The sequence below is a fragment of the Callithrix jacchus genome, chromosome 9 (genome assembly GCF_049354715.1).
Source record: "Callithrix jacchus isolate 240 chromosome 9, calJac240_pri, whole genome shotgun sequence".
NCBI lineage: Eukaryota > Metazoa > Chordata > Mammalia > Primates > Cebidae > Callithrix > Callithrix jacchus.
Window position 1 is genome coordinate 120,800,313 of NC_133510.1, and position 23,553 is coordinate 120,823,865.

General features: G+C 43.1%; 1 protein-coding gene and 1 pseudogene across 4 annotated transcripts in view; both read right to left on the reverse strand.

Annotated features, from left to right (window-relative positions):
* LOC100406620 (aldo-keto reductase family 1 member A1 pseudogene) overlaps positions 1-14,459 on the reverse strand; it is a 46,704-nt pseudogene extending 32,245 nt beyond the window's left edge. Inside the window, exon 1 of the transcript XR_013522145.1 lies at positions 1-14,459. This exon is cut by the window's left edge and continues 32,245 nt beyond it. The product of XR_013522145.1 is annotated as an aldo-keto reductase family 1 member A1 pseudogene (transcript).
* The window catches only part of KSR2 (kinase suppressor of ras 2), a 525,084-nt gene that overhangs the window by 301,643 nt on the left and 199,888 nt on the right, over positions 1-23,553 (reverse strand). For all 3 annotated transcript variants that reach the window (XM_035257773.3, XM_035257771.3, XM_035257772.3), the window contains exon 4: positions 14,384-14,897. In XM_035257773.3, the coding sequence (XP_035113664.1) occupies positions 14,384-14,897 (514 nt within the window). The remainder of the gene's footprint in view (positions 1-14,383; positions 14,898-23,553) is intronic.

Consider the following 23,553-nt stretch of genomic DNA (forward strand, 5'->3'; position numbering starts at 1 on the left):
TGCAACAAAAACCAAAATTGACAAATGGGATATAATTACACTAAAGAGCTTCTGCACAGCAAAAGAAACTGGCATCAGAGTGAACAGTCAACCTATAGAATTGGAGAAAATTTTTGCAATCTAGGCATCTGACAAAGGTCTAATATCCAGAATCTACAAGGATCTTAAATTTACAAGAAAAAAAAACAACCCCATCAAAAAGTAGGCAAAGAATATGAACAGACGCTTCTCAAAAGAAGACATTTATGCAGTCAAAAAACACATATACAAAAAAGCTCATCATCACTGGTCATCAGCGAAATGTAAATTAAAACCACAATGAGATATCATCTCATGTCAGTCAGAATAGCAATTATTAAAAAGTAAGGAAATAATAGATGCTGGTAAGGCTGTGGAGAAACAGGAATGCTTTTACACTGTTGGTGGGAGTGTAATTTAGTTCAATGATTGTGGAAGACAGTATGGCAATCCCTCAAGGATTTAGAATCAGAAATACAATTTGACCCAGCAATCTCATTACTGGGTATATACCCAAAGGATTTTAAATCATTCTACCATAAAGACACCTGCATATGTATGTTTAATGCAGCACTATCTACAATAGCAAAGACTTGGAACCAACCCAAATGTCCATCAGTGATAGACTGGATAAAGAAAATGTGGCACATATACACCATGGAATACTATGCAGCAATAAAAAAGAATGAGATCATGTCCTTTACAGGGACATGGATGAAGCTTGAAGCCATCATTCTCAGCAAAATAACACAAGAACAGAAGACCAAACACCACATGTTCTCACTCACAAGTGGGAGCTGAACAATGAGAACACATGGACACAGGGAGGGGAACAACACACACTGGGGTCTGTCGGCAGGTGGAAGACAAGGGGAGGGAGAGCACTAGGACAAACGTGTAATGCATGCGGGGCTTACACCCTAGATGACGAGTTGATAGGTTCAGCAAACCACCATGGCACGTGGTGTCATATCTGTGTGACAACCTGCACATTCTGCACATGTATTCCAGAACTTACAGGAAAATAAGTAAATAAATAAATGAAAAAGAACCTGAATAGACATTTCTCAAAAGAAAACAGGCAAATGACCGACAGATTTATGAAAAAATATTCAACATCACTAGTCATCGAGGAATTGCAAACTAAAACCACAATGAGATCTCACTTCATACTTGTCAGAACGGCTTTTATCAAAAAGACAAAATTAGCGAGTCAGAGAAGATGTGGGGAAAAGAAATCCTGTACACTGTTGGTGGGCATGTAAATTAGTACAGCCAGTGTGGAGGTTCCTCAAAAATAGAACTACCATTAGATCCAGAAATCCCACTACTGCATATGTAGCCAAATCAATATGTCAAAGAGATATCTGCACTCCCATATTCACTGCAGCATTAGTCACAATAGCTGAGACATTGAATCAACCCTAAGAGTCCATCAATGGATGAATGGATAAAGAAAATGTGCTGTGTATATATATGTACAATGGAGTACTATTTAGCCTTAAAGAAAGAAGAAACCCCGTTATCTGTGACACCGTGGATGAACCTGGAGGACACTAGGCTGAGTGCAATAAACCAGGCTCAGAAGACAAATACTGCATAAGCTTCCTTTGAAAAATCAAACTCATAAAAGTAATAGTAGAATGGTGGCTACCAGGAGCTGGCAGGAAGGAGGCAGTACAATGGGGAGATATTGGTTGAAGGGTAGATAGGAGGAATAAGTTTCTCCAATTTATCGCATAGCATGATGACTTTAGTTTATAATAATGTGCCATAATTTCAAAACCACTTAGAGTAAATTTGAAATACTCTCATCACAAAGAAAGATAAGTACGTAAGATGGTAGATATGTTGATTGGCATGATTTAAATCATTCCACAATGTTTACATATATCAAAACATTATACTCTACTCCATAAATATGTTCATTTGTCAATAAAATAAATAAAAACAGTAAAAATACAAAACAAGTAAACCATGCAAAGTGTCAGCATACAATAAGCCTTCCATAAGTGACAGCTATCATTTATATTCTAATAAGCAATCAATCAAGAAAACTTCTGTGCTAGTGAAAATGTGTCCACATAGCTGTGTAAGAGCTTCATGCAATTATATTTATGATGACCTTTATCCCTGTCTTAATTGGGGTTCTCCCAAAAGCAGACCCTAAAGCAAGGTTTGGGGTCTGTGTGGCATATTTCAGAGGTGATCCTAGCAGCAGGATGAGGAGATGGAGAGGTGAGGCAGGGGAGAAAACATAACCCATAGAGGGTGTTATGGAGAATACCTCTGGGGACAAGTGGGGCTGTCCTTCTTGGAAGCCTTCAGGAGGGATACAGAATGCACAGCAGAATGCGCCCTCTGAGGGAATATTTTCGCACTAGCTCTTGCCCTTCACCAACTGAAGGTTGTTCTCAAGGACACCACAAAGCCCCTGACATTTCCAGCCTGCCCTGCACTCAGATTGAACATGCTCCACTGGCCAAAAAAAAAACAAAACTCCTAGGCCAAGACACTGGTGCTTGGCACAGGAAGGCTTTGGTGTGTACAGAAACTACCCACCACAGCTGCAGGTGACATCCTGAGTAGGGCTAGGGAGTATACAAGGACCACACCAGCTCTGAGAAGTGGGCAGACACAGTCTCCACATTACTTAAGTATCAACTCCTAAGTGACTTATTTGCAGTCACAAGGCTAATTAGTAGCCAAGGTGGGATTCACCTTGGGCTCCCTGTAAAACACCTCCTAGGAAACACTCAACTCTTTGAAAAGAAATAATAACAGAGGAAGGCAGGCACTGGGTAAGTAAAAGGACTCTACATATCATAGGAAACAAATCTCACCAGCATAATATGGTCAGTTTATTCCTTGTAAATAATAAGGGACTGCAAACTAAATAGTCTGTTACCCAACCCATGGAATACTTCAACACAATAATTCATAAATAAGCACATTCTTGAGCTAATTTTTCATTGTGGAACTTCAGAGCTGCTGTTTCAATAGGAATGTGACAGTAGATGATTCATTAGTGGTGTCTGTATAAACTTCTGAGGCAAATACCAAAATATGGTCCATTTGGTATTGAAAAAGCCAAACATATTTTAAATGAGCCTTACTGGACTGAATCTCTCCTCACAGAACTTAGATTCAGCAGCTAGGGGGTTGTGGCATGGTCTTAATGGAGGTTAGGGCAGAGTCTTTAAGAGGATAGGGACCTATTCTTGCTCCACTGCTAAGAAAGAGGGCCTGGAATCCAGGATGGGGGTACGAGGTCAATGCTGAATGGGAATCTGGGGACTCGAATAGAACTTTCTGGCCTGGCGTGGTGGCTGACACCTGTAATCCTAGCACACTGGGAGGCCGAGGCAGGTAGATCACCTGAGATCAGAAGTTTGAGACCAGCCTGGCCAACATGGACCCTGTCTCTACTAAAAATACAAAAAAACTAGCTGAACATGGTGGCGAGTGCCTGCAATCCCAGCTATTCAGGAGGCAGGAGAATCGCTTTATCCTGGGAGGTGGAGTTTGCAGTAAGCCAAGATCGTAACACTGCACTCCAGCCTGGGTGACAGAGCAAGACTCCATCTAAAAAAAAAAAAGAACTTTCTTATGCAAAGTAATAACAATACTTAGCAAAAACTTCTCATACTATAGAATATATATATAATACTATTATATAAATTATAGAACACTTTGTGAAAGATCTCATCAATTCACAATAAGACATTCAATATAAGTTGGTGACAAGTCTACATTACAGAATTTTTAAAATTTTGATTTCCATTTTTTATAGTTTCAACTTTCATTTTAGGTTGAGGAGGTACAAGCACAGGTTTGTACCATGAGTCTATAGAGTGACGCTAAGATTCGGGGTACATTTGACCCATCATTCAGTTAATGAGCATAGCACACAATAGTTTTGTTTTCAGCCTGCGTGCCTCTCTCTTCTCTCCCCTGTCTAGTTATCCTCGGTGTCCACTGTTGCTATGTCCATGTGTATGCAATGTGTAGCTCCCACTTGTAAGTGATAACGTGGTATTTGCCTCTATGTTCTTGTGTTAATTTGCTTAGGATAATGGCTGCCAGCTACATCTATGTTGCTACAAAAGACATAATTCTGTTTTCTTATGGCTGCATAGTATTCCATGGCATATATGAACCACATTTTCTTTATCCAATCTACCATGGATGGGAACCTAGATTGAGTTCATGTCTTTGGTTGTGAAGAGTGCTGCAATGAACATAGGAGTACATATGAAGCTATGTGATATGACTTGGCTGTGTCCCCACCCAAATCTCATATTGAACTGTAGTACTCATAATCCTCACATGTCGTGGGAGGGACCAGATGGAGATAATTGAATCATGGGGGCGGTTTTCCCCATCTTGTTTTCATGATAGTGAGTGAGTTCTCATGAGAGTAGATGGTTTTATAACGGCCTTTTCCCCACCTTCACTCTGCATTCTCCTTGCTGCTGCCATGTGAAGAAGGATGTGTTTGCTTCCCCTTCTGCCATGATTGTAAGTTTCCTGAGACTTCTTCAGCCATGCTAAACTGTAAGTGCATTAAACCTTTTTCCTTTACAAATGACCCAGTCTCGGGTAATGTCTTCGTTAGCAGTGTGAGAACAGACTAATACACTGTGTGTAGAGGATTAACACAATCTTCCACTTCTGCATGAGAATTTAACCCTGGGTTAACCTTCCAGCTCTGACCTGCTGAACACCTGATAAAGAGGAAACACCACTGTGTGAGTGAGCCACAGTGCTCATCAGATTGCCTCTTGTTGGTAGACTGCATCTGGACTGGAAGCTCACAGAATGAATCTGAAATATCTGATGAGGAATCTACAGCTTTGGGAGTCCTTAAGTAGCATGACTGTTATAACAGGGTATGCCCCTGCAGACACGCTGGCAGCTATGCAGAGAGAGTTGTTACGACAGCTATTTCCCGTAAGACAGGATAGTTCCACACCTGCTTAATATGGGTCTCATCACTTTGTACCTGAACTGCCACTTGGAGGTAGGGGGCAAAAAAAGAATAGCTAGCCCCTGAGGACCCACAGAAGAGATGCCCAATGCTGCCTGCATCCTCTTAGGTCAATCTGGTGCTGAGCATGTCTGAATGCTTAGTTAGCCTAAAAGGAATTACAGAATGAGGATAGCAGAAGTCTTCCTCTTTTAATTAATATACTATTGCCCAGAGACTAGTCATTCCTCTCTTGCCCTTAAAAATACATTAGAGATTCTTGTAATAATTAGCACAATGACTTGTAGGTGTGTGCTAGTGAGTTTAAGTGCTTATTCCTAATTAGTTTTCTAAAACAGACAAGAATATATCTCCTGAAACCTTATTTACGTAATGAATCTGTTAGGAAAGCCTGTTCCCACGCAAACAACAAATGATATAGCCTAGGCAATGCACAAAATCTGAATTCGTTGGAACAAAGAGAATGAGGTTTGAGTGAAGGTATAGTAAACGCATGTTCTGTGGCTCTTACCCAGCCTGGTTCTCTCTGCTCACAGGCAAGCTGAAGTTTTTGACAAACTGCTCCATAAGGATGGAGGTAAGACGTGTTTACTCATAAACTACACAGGTCTGAAGGCAGAAACATGTACCAAGGAATGATCTAGATGTACTTTGGGGAAAACAGAAGAATTTCCGAAAGAAGTAAATTGTGAAAAGGTCATAAATAGAATATTTGTATTTATGCAGGACTAATAAAGGCAAGTAAAAGCATATACATTAGGAAAAGCATATAGTGTGGTTCCAGTAATGAAGAAAAGGAACTAGATGTGCTTCATATACACCTACAAACATGAATAAATGCAAGCAAGGATTTATAGCAAAGTATTAATAGCAGTTATAGTAGTTCTCCACAACAAGGGAAAGGGAGAATTTTACTGTTCATTGCTCACATTTTATTTTGCTTGCATTTTCAAAATAGAGATATATCTGGCAATTACTTCTGTAATTAAAATTATAATTGAAAAATATCCTTTAACAAGGATTTGAAAAAATATATAAGCAATAGAATTCCTTTTTAATACTGAGCTTCTCCTGCACATTAAAAATGTGATTCCATTCACAGAAATGCCATTTACCTTTTCAGATCTTCTGAAAAGAAAGGACAAAACATTTGTATCCTGGGCAGATAAATGAGAAACTCTGAAGACATACAAATCATTGCACACATAAGAGCTGTTAGGATGTTTCCTTCCCCATCAATGTGGCCACTGGTATGGCTTCCTGGGGATGAAGATCGAGATAACCAGAATCCCTGAGATCATTCCCTCTTAATTTTCTAACCGGCTCACTATAAGGAATCAGTGCCTGTTTACCCCTCTAAGTATAGCCACAAAGCCAGAGGGAAAACAAAGGCTGATAAGAATGTTGGAGAGATTCTTGATAACTCTCCATGTCTATGGCTAACTGCATTTATAGGATTAAATCCATAATCTATGTCAGTGTTTCTGAAGCTGTTTCCTATTATGGCTCCTTTGGGAAGCTTTTTAGATTCTGTGGTCCCTAACCTCCATCCCCCAACCTCCAATGAAATTTTCATAAACACAGATAAGGTATATATCTGTTTAGATACGGTGGCTCCTTGTGAGGGAGGGGGCACAAATGTTTATAAAAATCTGAGATTTTTTTCTGCCTCTTCCAATAAGCAATGTTTGTCCCCGCAAAGGTGATTTCAGCCCCATTGAGAATGCATGCTCTTTGTGTATCCATGTACTTAAGTATATGTGGTATATAAACTATGGAATGCTACACAGCCATAAAATAGAACAAGATCGTGTCCTTTGCAGGAATATGGATGGAGCTGGCAGCCATTTTCCTTAGCAAACTAACACAGGAACAGAAAACCAAATACCGCATGTTCTCACTTTTAAGTGGGACCTAAATGATGAGAACACATGGACACATACAGGGGAACAACACACACTAGGGCCTTTTGGGGGTGGAGGCTGGGAGGAGGGAGAGGATCAGGAGAAATAACTAATGGGTACTAGGTACCCGGGTGACGAAATAATCTGTACAACAAACCCCCATGACACAAGTTTACCTATGTAACAAACCTGCACTTGTACCCCAGAACTTAAAATGAAAGTTTTAAAAAAAGAAAGAAAACAAGAGCAGCAGCATATACTTTCCACTCTCTTCGTCAAATTTCCAAAGTTGTTTCAACTCCACAACTTCCAATCAATCATAACTTTTACTGGGGAAAGAACAGAATGCATGTGCGTGCGTGCATGTGTGCATGTGTGTTTTAGGAATGTCGGAGAAATAAAACCACATACTTAAATACAAAAATAAAAAGAAAGGAAAAGAAGAAAATGAACAGTTCTTTGAGAATGAACACAAAACAAAAGAAATGGCTTCGATTAGACTAATCATAGCAGTTCTAACATATTCCAACATACCTAAATGGCGAATCTCCCAATGGAGATGACAGACATGCTATGGCTTATTATTTTCTTGTTTTCTTGTCATGCTCATCCTGAAAAGGCTCAGGAGATACTACTGGGGACAGGCGGAAAAACCGAACACATCATCTGATAAACACCAGCAAGGGTGCGCCTGAGAGCACCAAGGACAAAGGGCCTAAAAATAGCCTTCCTTGGCCGGGCGCAGTGGCTCATGCATGTAATCCCAGCACTTTGGGAGGCCGAGATGAGTGGATCACCTGAGGTCAGGAGTTGGAGACCAGCCTGACCAACATGGTGAAACCCTGTCTCTACTAAGCATACAAAAATTAGCTTGGCATAGTGGCAGGTGCCTGTAATCCCAGCTACTCAGTTGGCTGAGGCAGGCGAATCCCTTGCACCCAGGAGGTGGAAGTTGCAGTGAGCTGGGATCACACCATTGCACTCCAGCTGAGGAGACAGAGCAAGACTCCATCTCAAAAGAAGAAAAAATAGCCTTGCTCCAACCCAAGACCTCCTTTGGTATTGTGTGCTTAAAAAAATCACAGGAACCAACAGTTTTGAAAGCTTTGGATCCTGTTCACAAAGATCTGTGACTGCTGAAACTCAGATTCATTTCATTAAGAGGAAATAAAAGCAGACTGAATACTGCCAAGTTAGCCACAGAGATGGTTCCCAGCAGGACTACAGGACTGAAGGAGAGAAGAACCCGGACAGAAAAGAAAGGTAACTGGAACCAGAATGCACCACATAGCTCTGGAAGTATCTCTGGCTACATTTCACAGAATAGAGGGTAAAGACTTCTCAAACCTTCTCACCTACTCCCTGATGGGGTTTATTCTAGAATCAGAGCCTCCAGCGGGGGAAAAAGGAAAGGACGTACGGGCATATATTGTTGTACCGCACTTCACTCCACTGTGGTTTGCAGACATCACGTGTTTTTACAAATTGAAGGTTTATGGCAACCCTGCATTGGGCAAGTCTATCGGTGTCACATTTCCAACAGCAGGAGCTCACTTCATGTCCCTGTGCCACATTTCAGTAATTCTAGCAATATTTCCAACTTTTTCATTATTATTATATCTGTTATGGCTATCTGTGATCAGTGACCTTTCATGTTACTACAGTAATTTTTGGGGGTGCCCCAAACAGTGCCCATATGACAGTGAAGTAAATCGATCAATGTTATATGTGTTCTGACTGCTCCACTAACAGGCTATTCCCCATCTCACTCCTTTTCCTGGGCCTCCCTATTTTCTGAGACACAACAATATTGAAATTAGCCTGATTAATGACCTAACAATAGCCTCTAATTTTTCCAGTGAAAGGAAAGTTGTACATCTCTCACTCTAAATCATAAGCTAAAAATGATTAAACTTAGTGAGGAAGATATGTCAAAAGCCGAAATGGGAGGAAAGCTAGGCAAGTTGTGAAGGCAAAGGTAACGTTATTTTCCTTAAGGAAACTAAAAGTGCTATTCCCGTGAGCACACAAATGACCGGAAAATAAAACAGTCTTATTGCTGATATGGAGAAAGTTTTCGTGGTCTAGATAGAAGACCAAGCCAGACACAACATTCCGTTAAGCCAAAGCCTAATCCAGAGCAGGGCCCTAACTCTCTTCAATTCTATGTAGGCTGAGAGAGGTGAGGAAGCTGTAGAAGAAAATCTGGACACCAGCAGAGGTTGGCTCATGAGGTTTATGGAAAGAAGTTGTCTCCATAACATAAAAGTACAAAGGAAAGCATCAAGTGCTGATGGAGAAGCTGCAGCGAGTTACCCGGAAGATCTAGCTAAAATCATTGATGAAGGTGGTTACACTAAAGAACAGCTTTTCAATGTAGATGAAACAGTCTTATATTCAAAGAAAATGCCATCTGAGACTTTCAGAGCTAGAGAGGTGAAGTCAAGGCCTGGCTTCAAAGCTTCAAAGAACAGGCTGATGCTCTTGTTAGGGACTACTGCAGCTGGGGACTTTAAGCTGAAGCCAACGCTCATTTATCATGCCAAAAATTCTAGGGCTCTTAAGAATTGTGCTAAATCTAGTCTGCCTGTATTTTATAAATAGAACAACAATGCCTGGATGATGGCACATTTGTTCACAGCATGGTTTACTGAACATTTTAAGTCCACTGTTGAGACCTACAGTTCAGAAAAAAACAAGACTCCTTTCAAAATATTGCTCATCAATAGTGCACCTGCTCATCTAAAACCTCTGATGAAGATGCACAAGCAGATTATGTGATTTTCATTCTTGCTAATACATCCATTCCGCAGCCCATGGATTAGGAGTAATTTTATCTTTCAAGTCTTATTATTTAAGAAATACATTTTATAAGGCTATAGCTGCCATAGATAGTGATTCCACTGACGGATCTGGGAAAAGTAAAATAAAAACCTTCTAGATGCCGGGTACAGTGGCTCACACCTGTAATCTCAGCATTTTAGGAGGCCAAGGTGAGTGGATCACCTGAGGTCAGGAGTTCATGACCAGCCTGGCCACCATGGTGAAAGCCTGTCTCTACTAAAAATACAAAAATTAGCCAGGTATGGTGGTGGCGCCTATAATCCCAGCTACTCAGGAGACTGAGGCAGGAGAATCACGAGAACCCAGGAGATGAAGGTTGCAATGAGCTGAGATTGCTGTATTGTACTCCAGCCTGGGTGACAGAGCAAGACTCCATCTCAAAAAAAAAAAAAGAACCTTCTGGAAAGGATTCACCATTTTGGATGCCATTAAGAACATTCATTATTCATGGAAGGAGGTCAAGATATCAACATTAACAGTAGTTTGGAAGAAGCTGATTCCAACCCTCATGGATGACTTTGAGGGGTTCAAGATTTCAATGGAGGAAGTAACTGCAGATGTGGTGGAAATAGCAAGAGAACTAGAATTAAAAGTGGAGCCTGAAGTGGAAAGTGAATTGCCGCAATTTCATGATAAAACTTAAATAGACAAAGAGTTGATTCTTATGGATGAGCAAGAAAAGTGGTTTCTCGAGATGGAATCTACTCCAGGTAAAGAGGCCTTGAACATTGCTGAATTGACAACAAACATTTTAGAACATTACATAAACTTAGTTGACAAAGCAGTGGCAGGGTTTGAAAGCATTTACCCTAATTTTGAAAGAAGTTCTACTAGGCTATCAAACAGCATCACATGCTACAGAGAAATATTTTGTGAAAGAAAGACTCGATCTATGTAAAAACTGCACTGTTGTCTTATTTTTAAAAATTGTCAGAGTCAGCCACCTTGATCATCAGCAGCCATCAACATCACAGTAAGACCCTCCACCAGCAAAGAGCATGGTTCGCTGCAGGCTCACATGATCATTAGCATTTGTTAGCATTAAAATATTTCTAAATGAATGTATGTACATTGTCTTTTAAGACATAATTCCATCACACACTTAATAGACTTAGTATGGTATAAAACATAACTTTTCTATGTACTGAGAAACCCCAAAATTTGTGTGCTTCCCTTTAGGTTCTTTATCATGGTGGTCTGGAACCAAACTCACAATATCTCTGAAGGATGCCTGTACTTACCTGAAACAAGTTTTACAAAACAACGCTAAAACGCTTACCATACGCAATGTGTTCCAATATATCCCAGTCTAGGCTAGTCTATTTCATTTTTTTAATGCTGATCACAACCCATTAAAATGATGCTACCAACCACCAATGGGTCATGACGACGAATTTAAAAACACAAATGTATTCTAACCTCTTGGTTCCACAGCTGAGAAAGCTAAGACAGAGAGAGGTTAAATCCAAGGTCAAAAGGCTACTTTCTGGCAGAATCAGGACTAGTTTAGACCCAGGTAAATGATGACTGTTGTTATCAGTCTAATAACTGGGACTCTCCTCAACGAATGCCTCCTCTATGAATCCTGGTCAGAATTCACTTCTATCCATGACCCCTGCGGCTGACGTTGTTCAGGTTGCCGTTGCTTCTTGGTTTTTGTTTTGTTGTTTAGTTTTGTTTTGTTTTTTAACACCCCCAGGCCTGCTGCCCTGATATCCCTGTGAACCTGGAGGCATGGTCCCAGGCTAAATGGTCCATTTTCTGCATCACCAAACTGACCGCTCTGTTCATATCCTCTACTGCTTCCCTGCCATGAACCACAGCATCCCTCAAGGTGGGCCAAGGAACTACCAGCCTTGAGGAAGTGATGAGCTTGATAACTCAGCCAGAAGAAACCTGAAGGGCAAAGCTTAACTCCACCAGAGTCCTGATATACAAACTCCAAGAAGCACTAAAGATGGCCAAGTCAATTTGGAAGACCCTGAAGAAGTGGGCCATTCAGCCCTACCTAGGCAGAATAAATCCTTCAGGGGTCAAGGAAAAAGATCACATTTAAAAACCAAAGGGCTTCCTCTCTCACTTGGCCACCATCTTGCAAATTAAAAGATGATGCGAGGCCAGGCACAGTGGCTCACACCTATAATCCTAGCACTGTGGGAGGCTGAGGTGGGTGGATCACCTGATGTCAGGAGTTCAAGACCAGCCTGGCCAACATGATGAAACCCTGTCTCTACTAAAAAAAAAATACAAAAAATTAGCCGGGCATAGTGGAACATGCCTGCAATCCCAGTTACTCAGGAGGCTGAGACAGGAGGATCGCTTGAACCGGGGAGGCGGAGGTTACGGCAAGCCGAGACTGCACCATTGTACTCCAGCCTGGGGCAACAAGAGTGATACTCTGTCTTGAAAAACAAAACAAACAAAAAAAGATGATGTGTCTGGAGAGTTGGCTTTCTGATCAAGTTTCGCCTTACCAGGTGGTGCATACTGGGAAGGGTACAGAGTGTGGACACACCGTAGCAAGCAGACCCCAAATGCCTGTTCCACCTTCCACCTTAGCAACCTGCCTCCCAGCCTTCCTGTAACTCTCCCCCATGTCTTCACTTTGAGGTTTGAGCAAGCTCCAATCTCTGTGGCTCTCACAAAACCACACAAATCAAACCCAACTCCAATCAGAAAAGCAACTATCCTCTGCGTCACCCTCAGAGGTCTCAAACATGCATTCTATCGCTCCAAGCTAGGTTCCACACAGCAGCTTGAATAGGAGTGTTGTAAAATCACATGTTCTATGTCCATCACTTTATGGCACTCCCAATGCGTCAGAAAAGAGAACCACACTCTACACCACAGCTTCAGACAGGGCTTGGTAAACACGGTTCATGGGACAAATTGGGCCAGATGCCTGTTTTTATAAATAAAGTTTTATTGGAACACTGTCATGCCCATTTGTTTACCTATTATCTGTGCTGTTTTTATATTGCCTGATAGAGTTGAGTTCAACCGCAACAGAGACCAAATAGTAGGCAAAGCCTGAAAGTATTTACTATTTGCCCTTGTACAGAAAAAGTGTGCCAACCCCTGGCTTACAGAACCCTGCTTTGTTTAATGGCGATAAAATACACATAACATAAAATTTACCATCTTAACCATTTGTAAGTGTACAGTATTAAGTTCAGTGGCAGTAAGGACACTGGCATTGTTGTACAATCATCACCACCATCCATCTCCAGAATGTTTCATCTTCCCAAACTAAAAGTCTATACCCGATAAATAATAACTCCCCATTCTCCCTCCCCTCAGCCCGGGATTCCACTGAGCTACTTTCTGCCTCTATGAATCTGTCTACTCTAGATATCTCATATCAGTGGAATTATACAGTGTTTATTTTCATGTGTCTGGCATATTTAACTTAGCATGCTGTCTTCAAGGTTCACTCATGTTGTAGCATAGATCAGAAGCTCCTCCCAGGTTGGGCATGGTGGCTCATGGCTGTAATCCCAGCACTTAGGGAGGCCAAGGCAGGCAGATCACTTGAGGTCAGGAGTTCGAGACCAGCCTGGTCAATATGGTGAAACCCCATCTGTACTAAAAGTACAAACAATTAGCCAGGCATGGTGGCACAGGCTTGTAGTCCCAGCTACTCAGGAGGAGAGGCAGGATAATAGCTTGAATCTGGGAGGCAGAGGTTGCAGTGAGCCAAGATCACACCACTGCACTCCAGCCTGGGCGACAGAGCAAGACTCCATCTCAACAAAAAGAGAAGTTCCTTCCTTTTTAAGGCTGAATAATATTGCATTGTATGGGTAGACCACGTTGTGTTTATTCATTTATCTACTGATAGACACAGGTTGTTTCTACTTTTTAGCTACTGTGAATAGCACAGCAACCTTCCTAACCCTACATCACACACCTGCTCCCTCCCCCACACTGTCGATTTCCCCAGTGTGTCCTGCTTCCTTCCGCCTTCGATTGAGATGAGCCGTGGATATAAAATACACATTCAGTTTCAAAGACTTTGTCTTTATTTCAAATGCAAAATATCTCAGTAATGACATTTTACATTGATTCTATGTTAAAATATCATTTTCATATACTGGGTTAAATGACGTATTATGACAATATCACTTGTTCCTTTTCATTCTTTTTAATGTGACTACTAGAAAGTTGAAGGTTAATATATGCCTCGTATCCTATTTCTAGGAGCAGCCCTAGGCTAGACTCTGCAGGGGTTGGCAAACGTTTTCAGTAAAAAGCCAGATGGTAAATATTTTCAGCTCTGTGGGCCATTCTCATTCTGCCATTGTTACACAAAAGAAGCCATAGGCAACACATAAAGAAATGATCATGGGTGTGTTCCAATACATTTCATTTACAAAATCAGGCCGGGTATCAGATTTAGCCCCTAGGCCATAGAGTATTAATCATATTTTTTAAATGGCCAGTTCTGGGAAATTCTGTTCTATTCATTTTCTCAGAACCCTCTGTAAAAAGCCATCCTTCATTCAACCAGAGACTGGAACACAAGTCTGTACCCGGCTTCCCCGACCTGGGCAGCTCCTGGGGCCACGGCGCAGCCCCTCACAGGCCAGGGCTGGACTGCCCCAGGGCACCCACCGAGTGTACTCACTTGGGTGTATGGGCCTCGTCCACGCGGTGCGCCAGCTGGAACTCGTGGGATTTGCTCCGATGCAGCGCGGTGAACCCCGGGATCAAGTGTATCAGCTTTCGGGAGGAGGGTGGCGGGGTCCCTGGAGGCTTCAGCTTGTTCTTCTTCCTCATAGGTGGTGTGCCCGGTGGGGTCACGGTGGTGACGATGTTGGGGGTCCGTGGCGGGGTGCGGACTGCGTGCCGCTGCCGGGGCGATGGGGGCAGGGAACGGTGTCCCGACTCCAGTGGCGGGGGTGGGCACAAGCCTGGGTAGGCGTCCACAGTAAGCCTCTCCACATGGGTGTACACAGGGGCCCCGGGAGTGGGGCTGGTGTGACAATAGTGCTGGACGCACTTGGATGGGACCCTAGGGCTCTGGGAGAGATGGGTGCGGATCCACGGGGTGGACTCTGGGGGACACACGGGATTGTTCTCCTTCCCGGTCTCTGTGGTGGGCCACTGGATGGTCCAGTCTTGTTTGGAAAGGTTGCCTCCTGAGTTGGAACAGAAGAGCAGAGACAATGGGTAAGCCATGAGAAAGCCAGGTGAGTTACACCATATACACCATCACATCATATGCACATTACACCACCTGCCCATAGCATCATATGCATGTTACACTATATGCCTGTTAAATCGTATATATGTTATCTCATATGCAAATTATGTCATATGCACATTACGCCATGTGCCCATCACATCATAGGCCTGCTAATTATATACCTGTTACATCGAATGCATGTTACATCATATGCACATTATATGCATATTACATCATGTGCACATTATATCATATGCATATTACATCATATGCATGTCATATTATATGCACATTACATCATATGCATGTCATATTATATGCACATTACATCATATGCATGCTATTTCATATGCCCATTACATCATATAGACATCCTATCATATGCATGTTAGGATATGTCACGCCCACATTACATCATAAGCAGATTTGCATAAATCCAACCACCCCCACTTGGCCCCTCCAAAAATTGACCCTGTTACCCTATTCCCCATTCAACAGCCTTGCCTTCCTCTGCCCCATCGCTGGGAAGACCCCACAGCCCAAATGCTCAGAAAAGCAAAGAAGTTAATTCTTGCCTTTTGAGCTTCCCAAGATCCAAGTTCCGGAAGTCTCGAAGTGATTTAAAGGACTTTAAAGGATAACTGTTCCCTTACATGGAAATTTTCATACTTAACCCTCATGTGAGATACACAAATTCCAAGGCAGTCAAGTTCATCCTTAGTCCCTCCCTGACCACTTATTGGTCGCCGCATACTTCTTCCAGATCTATGTCGCCATGTTCTCATTCATGAATTTGTCCAGTAAACATTCTGTGAGTGCCAACTATGCCCTTTTGCTTGAGAAAGACACAAAAGCAACACAGACGAGACCCTGGTCTCCTGGACTTACATTCTGCAAAAGCAGAATCATGATAGACAAGAAAGCATGCTCACTAAAGGATTTCACATGGTTATTGGTGCTGGGAAGTAAACAGAATGATCTGATAAAAATATGGGTGACTGGGCACAGAGGCTCACGCCTGTAGTTTCACCAATTTGGGAGGCCGAGATGGGCAGATCACTTGAGGTGAGGAGTTCGAGACCAGCCTGGTTAACATGGTGAAACCCTGTCTCTACTAAAAATACAAAAAAGTAGCCAGGCATGGTGGCATGCACCTGTAATCCCAGCTACTGGGGAGGCTGAGATAGGAGAATTGCTTGAACCCAGAAGGCAGAGATTGCAGTGAGCCAAGACTGCGGCCCTGCACTCCAGCCTGGGCTACAGGCTCTCTCTCTACACACAAACCATGTGCTACACAGCTCAACCAGAAGGCACCAAGTGCCGATACATACAAAAACCTGGACAAATCTCCGGATAATTAGGCTGAGCAAAAAATGCCAACCCCAAAAGGTTACATACTGTATGACTCCATTTATACATATTTTTGAAATGACAATATTTTTGAAACAAAGGATAGACTGACGGTTGCCAGGGGTCAGGGATGGCAGAAAAGGGAGTAGGAGGGAAGGGGATGTGGTGAGAGAAGAGCAATACGAGGGAACCCTGGAGTGCTGGAACTCTCCAGCATCTTGACGGCGGTAAATACATGAACCTACACAGGTAATCAGATCACAGAGAAGTAGACCCATTGTGGTGGCTCGTGACTGTAATCCCAGCACTTTGGGATCAAATAATACCAAAAGTACAAGACAGTAAGATCACTTGAGCCCAGGAGTTCAAGAGCAGCCTGGGTGACACAGTAAGACCTTCTCTGTACAGGAAGTAAAAAAATCAGCCAGGCATGGTGATGCACTCTGTAGTCTCAGCTACTTGGGAGGCTAAGGTGGGAGGATCACTTAAGCCGCAGTTGGTCGTGCCACTGCACTCCAGCCTGGATGACGGAGTGAGACCTTGCCTCAAAAAGAAAAATACATAGAACTAAATGCACCCACAGACACACACACACACACACACACACACACACGTGTGTGAAAATAAAGCTGGGTAAATCCAAACAAGATTGGTGGATTGTAACATCAATATCCTGTGATCCTGTATTTGGTGATCCTGTACTATGTTTTCAAAATGTTACCATTGGGAAGAACCGGGCAAAGTGTAGAAGGGATGTCTATATTATTTCTTACACCTGCATGTGAATCTACAATTATTTCAATCAAAAATTTCCATTTTAGAAATTAAAAATAAAATACAAGCATACGGGGTGGGGGGGCTACTTTAGTAGAGTGATCAGGGAAAGCCTCCTAAGGAAGTGACATTCATGCTGGCCTGTGAAGGACAGGAAGGGCATCGTCCCACCAAGGACAGAAAACATCAGGCCGGGAAATGATACAGGCTAAGGCCTAGAAGTAGGAAGGGCTTTTTTTTTTAAAGTCTTCTAATAGCTTATTAGAAAGAACAGACATTTTTAAATCCCCACTGTTATGAATTCAAATTGAGGTTTTCAGTCCTGGTATAAACTGAATCAAAAAAAAAAAAAAACAGAGAGAAAGAAATTTAAAAATCCAGTGGTAGGCCAGCCATGGTGGCTCTCACACCTGTAATCCCAGCACTTTGGGAGGCTGAAGCAGGTGGATCACCTGAGGTCAGGAGTTCAAGACCAGCCCGACCAGCATGGTGAAACTCCATTGCTACTATAAATACAAAAAATCAGCCGAGTGTGGTGGCATGTGCCTGTAATCCCAGCTACCCAGGAGGCTGAGGCATGAGAATTGCTTGAACCTGGGTGACAGAGGTTGCAGTGAGCTGAGATCACACCATTGCACTCCAGCCTGGGCGACAAGAACAAAATTCTGTCTCAAAAAAAAAAAAATCAATGGTGTTTTAACATTTTTCATTCATTTGCCATATTAACAGTGCAAATACAAATTTGGTCTAAAGATAGACTCTCATGCAACTATGTAAAGCCTTTCTGCATCCTCCATGCTAAGAGCTCTAAATGCATAAAAACCAAACAATACCAAATGGACAGGCTTCAAAACCATCTAAGTTAGGGAAGTCACTTTCCTAGGTCTCTTTCTGGGATGCCTACATGAAAGCGGTGTTCTCAAGTTGTGGTGACAATGGGGTGACACTCAAGGAGAGGCTGAAGGGACAGGTGAGGACAGACTGCCAGATCTGTGGGCTAAGGTGCAGACTGGCTTTCATATCAAGTTCAACAGGAAGCCATTGAGAGTTTTGAGGCAGGGGAGGCATTGATTGAAAGTTCATTTCTCAGAGATCACGCAGGCTGCTGCAGGGAACAGTAGAACCCAATTAAGGGATAGCTCAGGGAGCTGCAAAAGATGTTGTGGGCTCTGGCTTGGGTGGTGGCAGCAATGGTGGAGAGAACTCAGCCAGGTGTCAATGAAGACAGACCAGCCAGAACCCAGAGGAAGGCAGCCACGTGGGCACTTCCAACATGGGCCAAGGAAGATTTGGGGCAGAAAGAAATTCCTGGCTGACTAGCAATAACAATAATAATTACCATAACGACCGTAACAAGAGCTAATTTATAGCGCATTTCACTCTTTCCAAAGTGCTTTCATGAAAACTGACTCACTGTCCCGTTTTTAATTAAAACAACTCATTTTGTTATTATACATTCATTACAGAAAAATTAGAAAATTGAGATGAGAAAAAAAGGCAATGCTGCCCTATAGCCTAGCCATCGTCCCTGTCAACATCTGATTCTAGAGCCTTCCAGATGGTTTGAGGTGGATTTTTTTTTTTTTTTGAGGAAAAAAAATGCCATTAAGACCATATTCAATGGTTCATCTGTCTTCCTCACTTGTTATATTGGGACTGTTTTACATCTAACTTAATTTTTTTAACTCTGTGTGCAAAGGGCCATATTAATTTCTGTTTTATAGGTAAGGAAACTGTTGTAAAGAGATGAAGATGTGCCTAAGGTCACAAGAGAGATGCTAATTGGCAGCCAGATTCAAACCCGAAACTTCAGCCACCTCAGCAAGCAGGGGATGAGGATGTCTGTGGAAGAGAACTGGGGCCTCCAACTGCCATTATAGATCATTCAAATGGGAATAGATACTAAAATAAAGGCTTGTTTTTCAAAAGGATCTCCTTTTCCCTCCTCCCAGGCTTGCCAGAACACTCTACCAAAGTCACCATCCTTACAGTATCCACTCTCGAATATTGACACATACACGTTAGCCCAGTGAGTAAGAGAATCAACGCCGGAGTCAGATGACTTGTGCTCCAAATCTGACTCCCTCCCACTTATGGCTGTGTGACCTTGGGCACTCATCTAACTTCTCTGAGTCTTAGCCTTGTCACCTGTGCAATGGGAAAATAATAAAACCTACCTCAGGAACTACTATGAGGATCAAATGCACAAAATGAGTTGTTACAAGTCACGTGCTTAGCACAACTCTCAGCACACAATAGGTGCACCATAAATGCTAGCTATTGGCATGTAATTCTCAACACTGCGGGAATACATCATTATCTGCTCTTTAAAGAGTGTGTAGCGATTCTGACAGCTTTACCATTCTCACCCTTTGTACAGTGAGGAAGCTGACGTTTAGCTGAAGCTAAATAGCTCTAAGAACTAGGAATAGAACAGAGAATCCAGTTAAGACAAGTTTCTCCATCACCCAATAACACATCAGTAAGCCCTGGATTGATGTATTTGCTCAGGGAATACAAACTCATTGTCAAGTTAGCCTAAGTAAAGCCTGTTTAAGAAAGTAAATCTATTTCCTAAGCTGTCTTGATCAAATACTGCACCACAAAGCCACAAAGTAGTGCTTTAGGCATTAACATCACAAGCTGTTGCCCATCCCGAATGAAATGGAAAGAATATGGGATTGGGAACCAGAAGAATCCAATAGAATTCTGGTTACACCACTGACCAGCTCCATGACCTTGGCCAAATTACTTAACCTGCCTGAGCTTCAGTTTGGGGGCTCATAAAATGGGAACGATTATGGCTTTGTTGGAGAGTACAGTGAAGATCAAGTATTTATTTCACAAATATGTGAATACCCTTTATGTACCAGGCACCATTCTGGACACCAGAATAGAACAACAAATAAAACACACCCAAAAAAACCTGTTTTTTGCAGAGCTCACATTCTTAGTACAGAAACAGATGAAAAAAGTAGATGAACAAATTTATCACATATGTCATGATAGTAAGTGCTCTAGAAAGAAAGAAAGCAGGGCACAGAGACAAAAAAACTGCTGGGGGCTATTTTAATCAGAAAAGGACGAGGAGGTGACAGTGGACTTGTGAGCAGATATCAGAGTGAAGCGAGGACTGAATTAATAAGATAAAGTGATCAAACCATCAGACAGAGCCTGGGCCATCATGTCAAGGCTGACAAATGGCAGATGATTGAAGATGGATGAAAACATCTATTCTGGATGCCTTGTGACTCATCCCCTTTGTCCCCAGGCACGACTATGCCAGCCCCTGCCCTCTAGATGCTTCCAGTCTAGTGAAAAGGATCAATAATCAATAAACTCTCACTGCAGTTCCATCCTAGGTACAGATCTCAAATCATTGAAAGCAGGGACTCAAATACTTGTAGACAAATGCTCGCAGCAGCACTATTTACAATGGCCAAAAGGTGGAAGCAACTCAATTGTCCATCAACTAAAGAATGAATAAACAAAATGTGGTATGTCCATACAATGGAATATTATTCACCCACAAAAAAGAAAGAAGTACTGATTCATGTGACCATGTGGATCAACCTCAAAAAACACTATGCTAAGTAAAAGAAGCCAGACACAAAGGGTCATATATCCTTATCCTGATTCCATTTATATGAAATATCCCAAAGAGGCAAATCTATAGAGAAAGAGAGCAGATTAGTTGTTGCCAGGAGCTGGGGCTGGTGGGGAATGGGGAACGACTGTTAATAGGCATGGATTTTAGGGGGCGGGGGTGATGAAATAGGTTTGGAACTAAATAGAGGTTATGGCTGCACAATCTTGTGAATGAACTAAATATCACAGCCTGGTTCACTTTAAAATGATTAATTTTACATTACATGAATTTCCCCTATATAAAATGGATCAGTAAGTACTCACAATACCAAACAGAAAATCCTAAGTCAGAAAAAGTGCAGGAACATACAAGGCACAGAGGAGAGGAACCCCGCTGGCTGGGAAGTAGGGGTGGGTAGGAGAAGGCAGCCTGGAGGAGGTGGCACCTAAGCCCAGAGCTTGAGGGTGAAGAAGAGTTCCTAGGAAAGGTGGCAGGCAGTGAGTGGGTGATAGCAGAAGGATGGTGACAGAGAGGACAGCAGGGTCAAGGGCCAGGAGATGAGGGACATGGGAGTTTGGAAAATTGCCAGTTGTTCAGTATGGCTGGAATTATTTTGTGGGGGAGAAGTCGGGGAGACAGAGTCTCGCTCTGTTGCCCAAGTTGGAATACGGTGGCACGGTCTCAGCTCACTGCAACTTCCGCCTCCTGGGGTTCAAGCAATTCTCATGCCTCAGCCTCCCGAGTAGCTGGGACTACAGACTCCTGGCCTCAAGTGATCCACCCGCCTCAGCCTCCCAAAGTGCTGGAATTACAGGTGTGAACCACCATGCCCAGCCGAGCTGGAGTTCTTTTGAGGGCGGAAAAAATTTGAGCCAGGCTGGAGAGGAAGGGAAGGGAGGACCATCCAGGGATTTGCTCTTCTAAATAGAAGGGGATGCTGAGAGCTAAGGGTCAATGTGACTGATCCCCTTGCCACTGGCCTCCCAGAGAGGGAGATGGTCTCCTCCAGAGCTCCTGGAGACCTGCTGCAGCTAAGGGCTTGTGGCAATCAAACCTGGTAATGGGTGTGGTGGAAGCTCTGGTCTACCCACCACATCACACAGCTGCTTCAAGGCTTAGACCCTTAGTCACATGGGGAGGGGCTGAAACTCCCTAATCATCAATGATAATGGGATGGAAGCTAACTTTCTGCAGGGGCATAGGGCATATTGCTATATCCTTGAGGCTTGGGCCCCAAACTCCTGCTTATGCCAAGGAAGAGCTGGCTCTCCCAGTGGGCAAATGCAGATAAATGGATTGCAGCTGGAGGCCAAGCTTCTGCCCACAACATTGCTGCTGAATGGCAGCTCCTGATCATACCAGGGGAGGGGCTGGTGCTTCTTTGATTGTATGGCTTAGAAGTCATGCAGCCCAATGGATGGGATCCATGGGGTCCTCCCGGAGCCCAGTATGCTGGCCAAGGGTGCGAAAGGACAATGGTGAGTGGGGACTATACCTGCCACTCCTCCCATCCATGTGTGGTTAAAGCTGTCCCAGAAACCCTGGTGCACAGGCTATGTGGACCTCTGTCCTTGCTGCTCGACAGGGCCCCTGTGTGTAGGGAAGCTGAGCATCATGGAAACATGTCTCTGACCATAGTATGGAGAAAGGATTGGACAGGGCCCAGGAGGCAGCCGGAGCCCAGCCTGAGGCTCCTGGAGGCATGTGGACAGGGGGATAATGAGGACCTGGAATAGTTGTGGCCATGGAGATAAAGAGAGGTGGATTGACTATATATTAGAGGAGAAAAAAGAAAAAATAGCTAACATTGATAGAATTTACACATAAAAAGTTACAGACCCACAGAACCATCCAACAAAGCGGGTAGAATTTATTCTGTCTTACAGATGAGGAAACTGAGGCACAGAGAGGTCAAGTGGCTTGCTCGAGGCCACACAGCCTTGTCCAAGAAGGACATGTGGGGTTTGGGACTTCACCTGACCCGTAATCAGGACACTAAGTCCAGGCTGATGTCCCAGTTGCTAGCCTGGGTTACACCGTGGTCGGTGGCATTGATCACAGCGATAGGAAATACAGGAGAAGGAAATTGGGCACAGAGGAGATGCCAAGCTCAGGATCAGACAGGCTGAGTCTGAGGTTCCTGCAGGACACCCAAGAGGAGATTCTGGGGTGCAGCTGAACCTCAACTTCTCCTTCCCCCAGGAACCCCAGGATCACCCCCCAGGAAGAAGTTATTTTTCTAGCCTGAAAAGATTAATCATGAAATTCTAAAATCTCATCTTAGTGGGGCTTTTTCCCTACAAAGACACGATGATTTAATCACGTTCACCTACTGTTCCTCTCCCATTTGATCTCCAAATCTCCAGAGCAAACATCTCATGACCCTGAATTACATCCCGGTAATGCAGGTCTGGAAGAGGGTGGGTCATGAGCCTGTCACTCACTAATTCCCCCAGAAGGGAAGATACCTCTGCATATGGAGGGCTTGCTTTCTGAACTGAAAGAACAAGAGTTAATTCTCCTAAGTCAACATCAACACTTAGACATGAATTTGTCCCTACTATGCCTCACTGTGACTCAGTTTCTTCATCTGTACAATGGCGACAGCAACAGAGTTTCCCCCAGGATTGCTCTGAAGATTAAATAAAAGCCTGCAAGCAGAGCATTTAGCTTCATTCCCTAGCACACAGTCAATGTCGTATAAGTATTCATGTACAAAGAGTCTAAAACCATGTTTCACAGGACGCCACCGAAGATTAAATAAACGCATAAAGTGCTTTCCATTGAGCCCAACACAGAGCTCGCACTCAAGAACCAGCCAGTCCTGCCAGGTGTGGTGGTTCATGCCTGTAATCCCAGCACTTTGGGAGGCTGAGGCTGGTGAATCACCTGAAGT